Below are 13,281 nucleotides of genomic sequence, written 5' to 3'. Positions count from 1 at the left end.
CCATTTTTGAGACATTTTAAAAATGATACACATATCTTGAGTGATTTATGTACCCATTAATCGACAGTGGTGGTTAACCTGCAACACGCCCTTTAAAACAGTCCTCAGCTATCCTTTTATTACGGCACTAGCACGTCTTAAAGGGATAGTTCACCAAAAATGAAAATTCTGTCATCTTTTACTCACTCTCATTTTGTTACAAACCTGCATAAATTTTGTTGTTTTGATGAACACAAAGGAAGATATTTTGAGAAATGTTTGTAACCAAACTGTTCGTGGCCCCCATTCACTTTTATAGTAGGAAAAAGACTACTATGGAAGTAAATGGGGTCCACAAACAATTTGGTAACAAACATTTCTCAAAATATATGATATGTAGGCCTACTAGAACAATAGATGTCATTATCAAATGTCCTACCCAAGTTTATTAGATCCACATGGTGTGATCTATCATAATCTTATAAGATGACAAAAAATATTGCACCGTCTGTATAGTGCAAAGAAGGCCAAGAAGCAAACAGTGTGTGTCTGTACAGAACCAGAGATCAGAGGAAAATCCTTGTATTTGGCAGGGGTGTCTAAAACTCATTGTACCTAAAGCTAAAATACTTCTTTCGGTTCCCAGTTTCTGTCAATGCTGTATATAGGAAAGTTGGTTTGGAAGAAACCCAAAAATCAGTGCAGGTCTAACAATATTGACTAAACGATAAAAGCTACACAACTCGTGCCTGTCGCCATTTTCCCAGGAAAGAAAATGCAAGGAAATGAATTCAATTCATTTGCAATTATTTAAATTGTCTGGCTCTAATAACTCAGTGAAAACAAAGACATATCACTCATACTGCGTCGAGTGTGCTTCATTTTGGTATATGATTCATTATCCATGCAGAACTAAGCTGTGCCATTAGTAGCCAATGCATCAAGCTATTTCAGGATTTCTAATAAGTATTTATCATTAGGGTATGAATCTCATTAACTGAAAGTCAGTTTTCCAACAGTAGTAGCTCATTGTATTTTCATATGTGCTTGCATACACCATAGCATGAATATTTGCAACGAATACAATTGTAACAGGGTGTCTGAGGTCAAAGAATTTCTTTATGCATTGTCAATACCAATGTTTCAATCGCTACATATTCCTTAATCATATATTGTAAACAGAGACGGAGCCAAAGACGAGACGACTCGACAAAATGTGACTCATGCCTGCATAAATATTGAAACTGCAAGTGAATACACAGCGTTTTGTGCATGCAAAGCTAAAATGAAAAAAAGAGAGAGAAAGCCATAGGGCAAAAAAAACCCAGAATGAGTTTCAAGAAAAACTGGCATGCGGTTTTTCCCAAACTTGAGAAAAAAGCAAAGAAAATCTACACTGATGCTTAAAACACCGAGCGCATCTAAACAGACCATTCTTTAACTAACATAGCAGGGGGCATATGTGTTATGTGGTGTTAATGTGTGAGCACGGACCCTTTTAGCATTTACCAGCCAGTTTCTGTCAGTTTAACAGATGTAACCTGATGGGGTAGGGCCATTAAGGTAAAGACCTGAGATGGTGAGAGATTAGAGGTGCGATTAAAGGAAGAACCCAATTATCCTTCAGCAAGGATTCTGACCCTTGAGACACTTTCATTATTGATTTCCAATTACATCACTGCATCTTCCATTGGACACATCTGATGGACAGAAACAAGCAGAATGCCATGTATTCATTTAGACATCTTTCACAGACATGGAAACATCGTGAACATCAAAAGGCCACAGGAAATGAAGTGTTGCATATTTAAAATGTAACGGATATAATATAAAGGCTAATCTTTCAAATGCTCCAATAATGTTTTAACCTCAATGAATCTTTAGAAATGGAAACGAACGTCACTGCTGTTCTTGTTGTGGAAAGGTACAGCACTTAGATCTGTCATTTTCTACATGACATATTACACTGTACATTTTTTTTTATAACAACATGTCTTACTTTATCATAAGAAATTAAGTTAATTTCAACTTTTTAAAGGAAAACACCACCGTTTTTCAATATTTTACTTTGTTCTTACCTAAACTTTTTTTTTTTTTTACAAATTAATACATACCTATCTTTTTCAATGCGTGCACCTTTCATCTTTGTACAGCGCCTCGTGAATGTGTTAGCATTTAGCCTAGCCCCATTCATTCCTATGGCTCCAAACAGAGATGAATTTATAAGCCACCAAACACTTCCATGTTTTCCCTATTTAAAGACTGTTACATGAGTAGTTACACGAGTAAGTATGGTGGCACAAAATAAAACTTTTGTTTGAAGCCATAGGAATGAATGGGGCTAGGCTAAATGCTAACACATTCAAGAAGCGCTGCACAAAGATTAAAAGTGCACGCGCATTGAAAAAAGATAGGTATGTCTTAATTCATCTAAGTTGAGGTAAGAACATAGTAAAATATAAAACAACGGTGGTGTTTTCCTTTAAGTTACGTCAATTATATACTAAAATAGTAGGTTCAATTAAATTGCACAACCAATTAGATTAAACTTGCACACAAAAGTGTATAGTAAGGGAGACTATTATACCCTATCACAGGCTATAGGCAGGGAAACATGCTCGACAAGTGTCCAGTACATAGCTTAAGAGTTTTGTTAATATATTGGTATTTTTTTCCATTAGATACGGGACCATCTATTTCAGTATGGTCTGATCTGACAATATGAGCACTACCTGTAAACAGGATTCCCACACCTTAGTTAACGTCAAATTCAAGGACCTTTCAAGGACTTTTCAGGTCCGATACCCTCAAATTCAAGGACTAAATGTGGGGACACATTTCAAGTGAGAGCAAGGTTACATCGTGTTACCTTTAAGATACATTGTTACAGTTCCCTTTCGAGGGAACTCGCGCTGCGTCAATGTGGTGACACTTTGGGACACCTCCAGGGGTAAGTGTGTCTGAATGTCTATATCAAATTCAACCAATGGTGAGGCTTAACAACAGAAACAGGGTGACGCGGGAGCCAGGAAGTATATCGCCATCTGAAAATATGCAAAGACGGCGTTACAGAGATGCAGGAAGTATGGCAAGGGAGACGCAGCGCCTCGTTCCATTCTCAGGGAAGAACAGTTACATACGTAACCCGAGACATTTTCATGTGTCAAACACAACTATGCAAAAAAGCATTTTGGTATGAATCAACATTCGCATACAGAAGATATAAGAATTTGAAGCGAACAGTTTAATTAGCACGTGCTTAAAAAGTCTACAACTTTTATGATATTATCCTACACTACACAGGGATATGGATTTTTTCCAAAAAACTTCTTGCATAAAATAGATTCAAGCACTTTCAATGACCTGTATCCATGTATGTATATTATCAAAAACTTCCCAGGGCCTTAATATATTTCCACCAGATTCGGAAACTTTCAAAGACCAGTGGGAACCCTCAGTAAAGATAACCATGACATCTCACAAGGCTTTGACGTGCATGAAAACATTTATTCCACTTATAGAATAGTGAATATAGAATATACCAGAATATTTATCATGTATCGATGTAACGACATCAATTCAAAAAATTAACAATATATAAATTTAGGTAAATTTCATCAAGCTTAAATTACATCCTGAAAAGACTTTCATTATTTTCATTACAGAATGCCCCAATCAGGATTCAAATTAATAGAAAAAACAGCAAGCTTTTTATGCCCTTGTTTATTAAAGTATTTATTTTAAATTTAAAACAAAACAACTTCAGATCGAATCTGAGCATAAATCAAGTAAAACAGTTAAGCAAACTTCATTATATAGTTGCAATGACTTAAGATAAATAGGTTTCAAATTCCATACTATGTGGCATGGTGGCAGTGAAACAGCAATGTTGTACCATACAGGAAACTTCTGGTAATGTCATATTTAGTAAAGCCTTCACAGCTCCCATATTAACTAGGAATATTGTAGCAAAACAAAAAACTTGTACCATGTATTGACTGCAATTTGGTATTTTAAAAGGCTCCATCGCCCTCTGGTGGCTGACGACTACATTACTGCAGAAATCTTTGTTTTAGTCCTTTGTAGCTGTACTTAAGACAACAGAGACTTAACATTCCACTTTGGTACAGTATAATACAGCAGCATTAAGATTAACAAATGACAAACATTCACATAAAATATATTTCAAACACTCAAGTGCTCAAAAGTTTCATTAGAAAAATCCTCTTTTCTAGAGTGCCCCAAGCGATTTCGTTTTTTATAAATGTCCCCTTACCTGGCAGCTCAATGTGGGACATCTGGAGAATTAGCCCATAGGAACCCTTCCACTAACAGCTCTCATATAATATACGCATATATACTTCTCTAACAGGCACAAGTGAATGGGTGGGTGTGGGAGAATCTGAAGGGAAGGAACAAATAAAGACGCAGAAGAGGATTGAACAAAAAGATTTGGGTTGGGGATCAAACAAACAGAAAAACTGTGCGTATAACCAAGAGTTAAAAAGCATGACCCATGGTCCCTTTAACACATAATGTGTCACCAATGTATAATGTGTCACTCCTGTATGTCACAATAGAAAATGATTTAACACTGTAATGTGTAATACAACTGTTGAGTGGTGACACCATCACAACATTATATGCAAAAAGTTCATAAATAAATAAATATTCCAGTTTAATCGGTTTAAAGCACCCTTTTTTTTTATAAATCCCCTCACCACGTCAACACAATTCAAAATGAAGTGCTGTCTAGGGCTTTAGTCTTTAAGTGTCTGAAATCTGAAGGGGAAGAAGCCTAAATTAAATATATTTTTCTTTCAAATAAAACTAACATTGGTCAAGTATGTTGGATGGGCTCTTAAATGCCTGCCAAAGAAATGCTATAAAATCTTATCTGGACTGTACAAGGTAAGATTATGCTGGCACATCTACTGAAGCCATGCATTTCATTTAGGTCCTTTATCACTTTCTGACTCATTTCCATACCTTCTTCACAGGCAGTAGCACTCCTCTTCACCAGGCAGACAAAACCACTTTTTCTTTAATAAAAACAAAACTATCAATATGAGGCCATTTTCAGTATGTCACATGGACAGAGGTTAAATTATATTGTCTTTATATTTACTTTGTACTATACACCAAAAAAACCTATCTAGATACACTACACTATTCAGTTTAGCCTGGCAATGGTTCATTAATTGCCTCCTTCAAAAAAAAAAGATACTGTATACAATGTGTCCGTGTATAATACATGCGTGCCTGTAAATCGTTCACTATTTCTGTCACGCTATAAATGTTTTGATGACCTTCTGAATAACCTGGCCACAGCCCGGGCAAGGCGCGTGAAACCTGTGCAGCTTGCGAGCACACGGAAAGCATGTGATCATGTGACCGGTACGACCGTGGATGATGTTGCCGTTACGTGGGCGCACCCGACACAGCTTGCAGGGCTCCAGTAAAGCTTCTGGTTGGCACTCTGTCTCCATGTCCAGGATGTCCTGGCTCTCACCCTCGGAGCTCTCCTGAGAGTGGCGAAGACGTAAAGGACCTTTTCCCTTAGATGAGGAAGCGGACGAAGGAGGGATGTTTCTAGAGACACGGTGTGAGGGGAGGACAACCGGGTCAGACACAGTCCTGAGGCAGTCAGGCATGTCGATTCCATCATCCTCGTCCTCATCTTCATCTCTCTGAGGATGTGAACTGCAGGCGGGGATGTCTGGCACTGAGATGGAGTGCACGAGACGAGGACAGTCCTTGTACCAGTCTTTACGCAGAGCCCAGCAGCGCATGCAGTACCGCTGCAGAGGGGTGTTAAATTTACGGCACTCGGAGCATTGCCAAGCATCCTGCCAGAAGAGGAAACAATGCACAGTTTTAAAAAATGTATTAGTAAATGGAATCAAAATTTTTTTTTCTAACTGAACAGTGGACTCAACAGTGGAAAATTTTTTTGTTAAAAAGATAGTGGTGATATTTCTACCTGTGTGGAGATCTCAGTATCAGTGTCGTCACTTAAACACTGAGAGTCCTCATCCTGATCTTCCTGCATCTAGGAGTCCGGAGCAATATCTATAAGTACCGGGTTTCTACTACCATTTTATTATATTCAAATCATACACACAGTAAATACAAGTAAATTGACCTTTCTGTCATCTTTACTCTCTCTCCCAGTCTCCTCCTCTTCATGTGGAGAGTCCGCGTCACTGCCCTGCTCCAGCACAGTTTCCTTCATTTCCACGGTCACCTGCTCACTCTCTGCTTCATTGAGGAACCACAGATCATCTGTGGTGTCAGAAACAATCGCAGTGTCTTCGTCCTGTCCGGGAGAGAGCTGTCCTATCAGTCTAGCGTGTGACAAGTCTCGCTACACATAAATTAAATCTATAACAAGACTAGATTTCAATGGGTTAACTGCGTTTGTCTTTTAAGTTCAGTATATGTTTTATATTCTGGGCAGTTTGTCCTCTTACTTGATTAGTATGGATATCAGTTGAACCATTGCTCCGGCGCGTGTAATTACTTCGCAGGTTACCCAGAAACCACCAGGGCAACCCAGAAAGGTCCCACTCTTCCAGAGTCACATCCAGCTTTGGCCGCTTACAAGCAGACCTGGGTAAGCCATCTGAAGAATCTGTAACATTGTATTAAATTAATTCATATAATATATAAGCCATTGGTTGCAATTTGCAAACTGACCTCTAGATGTCAATCAAATCTACACACAGCACTTTTAAATGCATACTAATTTTTGATATACACTCACCTAAAGGATTATTAGGAACACCTGTTTAATTTCTCAATGCAATTATCTAATCAACAAATCACATGGCAGTTGCTTCAATGCATTTAGGGGTGTGGTCCTGGTCATGACACTCTCCTGAATTCCAAACTGAATGTCAGAATGGGAAAGAAAGGTGATTTAAGCAATTTTGAGCGTGGCATGGTTGTTGGTGCCAGAAGGGCCGGTCTGAGTATTTCACAAACTGCTCAGTTACTGGGAATTTCATGCACAACCATTTCTAGGGTTAACAAAGAATGGTGTGAAAAGGGAAAAACATCCAGTACATCCATGTTGTGAGGAGCTCGGCAGTCCTGTGGGCAAAAATGCCTTGTTGATGCTAGAGGTCAGAGGAGAATGGGCCGACTGATTCAAGCTGATAGAAAAGCAACTTTGACTGAAATAACCACTCGTTACAACTGAGGTATGCAGCAAAGCATGTGTGAAGCCATAACACGCACAACCTTGAGGCGTATGGGCTACAACAGCAGAAGACCCCACCGGGTACCACTCATCTCCAGCACAAGCTCACCAAAATTGGACAGTTGAAGACTGAAAAAATGTTGCCTGATCTGATGAGTCTCGATTTCTGTTGAGACATTCAGATGGTAGAGTGAGAATTTGGCGTAAACAGAATGAGAACATGGATCCATCATGCCTTCTTACCACTGTGCAGGCTGCTGGTGGTGGTGTAATGGTGAGGGGGATGTTTTCTTGGCACACTTTAGGCCCCTTAGTGCCAATTGGGTATTGTTTAAATGCCACGGCCAACCTGAGCATTGTTTCTTACCATGTCCATCCCTTTATGACCACCATGTACCCTGATGGCTACTTCTAGCAGGATAATGCACCATGTCACAAAGCTCAAATAATTTCTAATTGGATTCTTGAACATGACAATGAGTTCACTGTACTAAAATGGCCCCCAGAGTCACCAGATCTCAACCTATTAGAGCATCTTTGGGATGTGGTGCCCTGGATGTGCATCCCACAAATCTCCATCAACTAACTGCAAGATGCTATCCTATCTATATGGGCCAACATTTCTAAAGAATGCTTTCAGCACCTTGTTGAATCAATGCCACATAGAATTAAGGCAGTTCTGAAGGCAAAAGGGGGTCAAACACAGTATTAGCATGGTGTCCCTAATAATCCTTTAGGTGGGTGTATAAGCCATTGGTTGCAATTTGCAACCTGATCTCTAGATGTCGCTACACACAGCATCTTTAAGTGCATACTAATTTTTGTTATATATTGCCCAAGGAGTCAGGGTATATGTATGTGACCCCTAGCTCATGCTGACCTTCATCAGGATCGCGTGGTCTTCGTTGTGAGGAGCTCTGCATAGCACTGGTGCTTGTACAACCAGCATTGAGCGCCTGTCCAGAGCTTATCGACACACCAGACACCTATGCGGTAAGAAAAAGCAAGATCAGTACAAAGTAATGAAAAGACACTCGGCAGGAAAGCAGTTCCTTCACAGCAGGTGCCCTGAGGTGTGGCAACAAGAGACCACACCCTCAACAATTGAGTGAGGGGAAAACTAATGGGAAATTTGCACACATGATTAGCCTACAAGTGTCCAGTCCTGTCCCTGGTGTCTACTTTCCCCCAGAGTACAGATCCATCCCTATGAATACATATCCAACCTAGCCCTGAATATTACATGCATGCCAATAAAAATGTGATTGGAGCCGAACTCTTCTGGAATGTAGCTCTAAAAGGACAGGACTGAGCACCCCTAAACTAATTAGGCACTTTCAAAATGATTAAAAGTGCTGCTGTTACCATCGATATAAGAAGTGTCTATCTTAAGTACTTATCTAATCTCATGTATATCACTTTTAATATTTGTGTATAAATCAGGAAAAACAGTCTAAATTAGTGTCCCATGCCTTTGCAGCCACTCTCTTAAATCACAAATGCATGACTCTAACAACAAGCACCTCATCCCAGATTGCTTCTCTCAACCCCACCTAACATCATTCTATCATCTCACAACCACACAGTATGTGTCCAAAACAAAGGTGTTACATATGGATGGACGGGGAATAGGTTGTGTAAAAAGGGCCAGTGAACTGAGAAGGAACCTGCAGTCCTTCCGAAAGAGGCGATGATGCAGAGAAGAAAACTCTGAGACAAACAGAGACAGGTACTCTGTCCCCCATCAGCCAGGCCCATGCTGGTGGCTTCACCGGAAGGACCACCAGGCCAAGCCGGCCGTGGGGGAAGTACAGAGACGGTGCCACTCTGTACAAATGCGGCTGATGGAGACAGCTGCTGCCCTTCTCTTCATGGCAAACAAGCTATAAATCACTATGAGAGACTATGGGGTAAAATGCACTGCAGTCACAAAAGGAAAACTCCTAAAAGATTGGAAGGATATTTAAAGATGCTGAGGTAACTGGTTTACATGTAAATAAGATATTAAATAAAACATAAATTGCAAAGACAAAAAAGCTAACAAGTTAATGTGAGTACAGTTGAGTGAAACAAATCTGCCGTATAACCAAGCAACTGGATTCCAACGTTGATTCTAGCATTGGGACGCAAATTACTCTATTTACACTAGTCACCCCTTTTATTAAAAAGAAAATATGAATCAATTGATGAAGTTTTGACTGGATTCATAGTCAACTGTTTGCCACAAAGAGGAGTTCATGGCACTGTTTCTCCGGTGCACCATGCTGTGGTTTTACCTGACCAGGATCTTCACTTGGAGACTCATTAGAATCCTTGTCGACTGAAAGATTCTTTGCAGCATCTGCATTTCAAATGAGACACAGTAACAAAACAAAACAAAAGAAAAAAAACCCTGTCCTTTATTGCCCAGGCACACATCAGTCACACTTAAGGCCGAAGTATGGTCCATGATTTACGTATACGCGAGGGATCCGTTTACAGTGCACGTGCACCGCCGGATTTTTGAAACGCCAATGCACATTGTACACGTAGGTTGCGAATGGGCCTATGGGAAAATTTAGTATGTAGCCCAGGAGATGCATTGCATTTTGTCGCATTGAGTTCGTACGAGTCAAATAAACTATACTTCTTCACAAGGCTGTGCATTTAATCGTGTGTATACCTTCGCATACACGTAAAAAAACAGACTATTCTCCGGGCTTTTGATAGTTCATCCAAAAATAAAAATTCTGTTACCCTTTTCTCACTCTCATGTTGTTACAAACCTGTATACATTTTAATTTCTGATGAACACAAAGGAAGATATTTTGAGGAATGTTTGTAACTAAACCCATCATGAGCCCCATTCACTTCTATAGTAGGAAAAGAGAATACTATGAAAGTGAATGGGGCTCATGAGCGGTTTGGTTATAAACATTCATCAAAATATCTTCCCCCGTGTTCATCAAAACAAAGACATGTATACAGGTTTGTAAAAACATGAGGGTGAGAAAATTAAAATTTTAGAAGACAGAATTTTTAATGACAAAGCTCAGTTTTTGTTAGAAAACTCAATAAATGTATGTAGATTAATGTTATTAAAATAATTTAAGGTTTCTTAGAATTCTGCATTTTAACAGTACATGACACTTAAATTCAATTACAGAACTAATGCGGAAAAAAAATACAAAACATTTTTTACATACCCACTTTAGCACACTCATCACATTCAAACATGCGTACAGACACACCTCAAAATGAAAAATCAAGCTAATGAAAATGAGAAAGAGAGAAATAAAAGTGCAATATGACAGCATGACAATCTGTGAGATCTTTAAACACCAATGAACAGTATATGCATCTCAAGGATCACACTCAACAACAAGCGACATGAACTTACCCGAATTATTAAATATAAATAGATTTTTCTTCAGCATCTCGTACACAGGACTACAAAACAAAGCAGAAATAAAACATTAAATAAGAACTCAATCTAATTTTGCACAAAAAAGCATTTTTATCATAAACTATGACAAATGGACATCAATATTAAAATACAGGAAGACAAATGAACCATCAGTCACGTAGCAAAACAAATAAGAAGCATCTTAAAGAGGACATTTCACTAGACTTTTTTTAAGATGTCAAATAAATCTTTGGTGTCCCCAGAGTGCGTATGTGAAGTTTTAGTTCAAAATACCATATAGATAATTTATTATAACATGTGAAAGTTGGCACTTTGTAGGTGTGAGCAAAAATGTGTAATTTTTGGGTGTGTTCTTTTAAATGCAAATGAGCTGATCTCTGCATTAAATGGCAGTGCTGTGGTTGAATAGTGCAGATTAAGGGGTGGTATAATCCCCATCTGACATCACAAGGGGAGCCAAATTTCAATGACCTATTTTTTCACATGCTTGCAGAGAATGCTTTACCAAAACGAAGTTACTGGGTTGATCTTTTTCACATTTTCTAAATTGATGGAAGCACTGCGGACCCAATTATTATTACTTAAAAATGGAAAACGTTAGATGTTCATGATATGTCCCCTTAAAACATTCTACTCAAGCTCACCTTGGGTTTTTAACTGAAAAGCTCCCAACTTCCAGCAACTCTCCAAGTGGGTCGTCTTGACAGTGGACGATGTGTTGCCTTTGTTTATCATACAGCTGCTTTATCATGATGTACTGACCCAGGTAGTGCATGACCTAATGTGAAATTCATTACATTTATGCATTTGGCAGACACTTTTATAAAGACGATTTAATATACATTTTTATCAGCATGTGTGTTCCCTGCAAAACAAACAAACAAACAGCTTTGTCTGCTGCTAGTGCAATAATCTACCAATTGATCTACATACTGAGTAGGCCTACATAAAATTCAGCATGTGTTTAATGTAAACGTGCTTTATTATACTGTTCACACCCTGTAGGTTAGTCAACACGCTCCCTCACCTCCTTCAAGGTAAACACCTCCTCCCGTGCACCTGCTACTCTCAGGATCTGCAGGAGAGGAGCCCTGGGGTGGACCTGTATGGACAAACAGGGAGCATGAGTTTAAATAAGTTATAATATGACATAGATAAGTTAATCTAAACAAATGTAATAGGTGCACAGTGCTCACCTGACTTCCCTCCCCAGGAAGAGTCCTGCATGTTGAGCTCGACCCCGTTAAATCAGACGAAGACGGCAGTGAGGTCATGATGGAGTGAAGAACTGTGAAGACACAAAGGTTGCAGTTTAGTTTATGCCCTGGTTTAAGAGATTAAGCCAGGAGTAAACCTTAATACATTTAGGTGGCTAGCTTTTAATGTTCCTCAGAAGAAACATAACTGGTGTGCATATTGAGACTAAACAATGACACTGGTCTATTTTAAGACATGTCAGTACAAGCTGTTTTAAGTTAAAACAACTCAAACATGCATTTTAGTCTGGGATTTAGCCTTGTTTGTAAAACAAGGCCTATATTTTCTTATTACAGTATTAATATCCAATTAGTAAAGTTACCTATCATCATGGCTAGCAAGGTAAGTTAAACACATCACAAATATCACTTAAGGGCACAAAAATCATGTATGTTCTTACCTTATATCTGCTAACCAGGTTTAAATGTGAAATCCATAGTAAGGTATTAGCACTTGAGTTTGCCAAACGCCGCATTGCAGCCGTCCAGAAATAAGGAAATATGAAACGAGCACTTTTTGTCCCTTTTCCCGCATATTATTCTGAGACTAAAACGACTTTACCGTTAAAATAGGACTGACTGGTGAATAATAAGAGAGTTTATTTGATACATTTATTGACTGAAGTGACAAAAGCTAATGTGCTAGGCTAACGTGGGCGAGCTGTTAAGGCGCGACATACACAATAAAACCAGAAACTAGACATCACATAACCAACGTACACTCACCGTGTTATCTACGAACGATTACATTGTGTCCGGTGTTTATAAAATCAATGTTTTAATAAATAAAGTTAGAGTTGAATAGTTTCATTGTCCTTTCTTTTTTGGGAAATCAGTTGTTGTCAGTTGACGTTGCGTGTGACGTCATTACGCCGGTCAGTCAACGTGCAAAGCACATTATGCGCATTTTAAATTTTATGTTTATTTGATTTCTACTTGTTGCGAGTTGTATATTTATCTATAACTCCTTGTATAATTTTTGCATTTCTGAAATAATAAAAAAAACGTCAAAAAGCACATATGCGCACAAGAAAGCACTTAGAACATGTACAACATGCATTCTTATTATCTTTGCCATGTTGTTAATTTGTGATAGCTCTTAATTTGTACAATGTCCTCACCTTCTTTAAAATGTATACTTTTGTCTGTTTTGAGCCATGATCATTTTTATTTATTTATTTATTTTTTGTTCTTCTTCCTTTTCTGCTTATGTTATTCCTAATTGTTGTTATGTGTTAATGTTTTCGTTGTAATGGTACAACTACGTTCAATAATAATAAAATAAAATAAAAAACCCTACATAAAGTCGAACGCACTTGTACACAAAAAGCACATATGCGCCACCTGTCGGATTTGGTGTGAAGCGAAGATGAGGGAAAATGCTGGAAAATCCATTTTTATAATTACGTGCATCATTTACACTAATGTTTAAGTGC

At 38.5% G+C, this 13,281-nt stretch overlaps 1 protein-coding gene across 5 annotated transcripts; it reads right to left on the bottom strand.

Moving 5' to 3' along the window:
* Positions 1-3,686: 3,686 nt before the first annotated feature.
* Positions 3,687-12,730, bottom strand: mdm4 (MDM4 regulator of p53). 5 transcript variants are annotated; one of them, XM_065241390.2, is made up of 12 exons: positions 12,572-12,718; positions 12,247-12,392; positions 11,786-11,877; positions 11,617-11,691; positions 11,234-11,367; positions 10,563-10,612; positions 9,460-9,524; positions 8,064-8,169; positions 6,453-6,613; positions 6,125-6,313; positions 5,963-6,031; positions 3,687-5,828 (listed from the first exon to the last, which is right to left on the bottom strand). In XM_065241390.2, exons 3-12 carry the CDS (start codon positions 11,861-11,863, stop codon positions 5,265-5,267), a joined length of 1,491 nt encoding a protein of 496 aa, XP_065097462.1. In that variant the 5' UTR covers positions 11,864-11,877; positions 12,247-12,392; positions 12,572-12,718; the 3' UTR covers positions 3,687-5,264. The 5 variants fall into 5 exon arrangements, with proteins under 5 accessions (XP_065097462.1, XP_065097463.1, XP_065097464.1 ...); XM_065241391.2 differs by having other exon boundaries at positions 5,963-6,025; positions 12,247-12,730; XM_065241392.1 differs by having other exon boundaries at positions 6,125-6,298; positions 12,247-12,730.
* Positions 12,731-13,281: the final 551 nt, after the last annotated feature.

The sequence above is a fragment of the Paramisgurnus dabryanus genome, chromosome 14 (genome assembly GCF_030506205.2).
Source record: "Paramisgurnus dabryanus chromosome 14, PD_genome_1.1, whole genome shotgun sequence".
NCBI lineage: Eukaryota > Metazoa > Chordata > Actinopteri > Cypriniformes > Cobitidae > Paramisgurnus > Paramisgurnus dabryanus.
The sequence above is the reverse complement of the archived record's forward strand: the minus strand, read 5'-3'. Positions and strand labels throughout refer to the sequence as shown.

Bases quoted from the DNA above. Each gene is read 5' to 3' on its own strand.
- mdm4 (XM_065241389.1), bottom strand. From the start codon at position 11,863: ATGACCTCACTGCCGTCTTCGTCTGATTTAACGGGGTCGAGCTCAACA. The intron at 6,614-8,063 runs GTCAGCATGAGC...ACAATGTTACAG, and splicing joins ACCACGCGATCCTGATGAAG to ATTCTTCAGATGGCTTACCC. The intron at 6,314-6,452 runs GTAAGAGGACAA...CTGATAGGACAG, and splicing joins CTGATATCCATACTAATCAA to CTCTCTCCCGGACAGGACGA.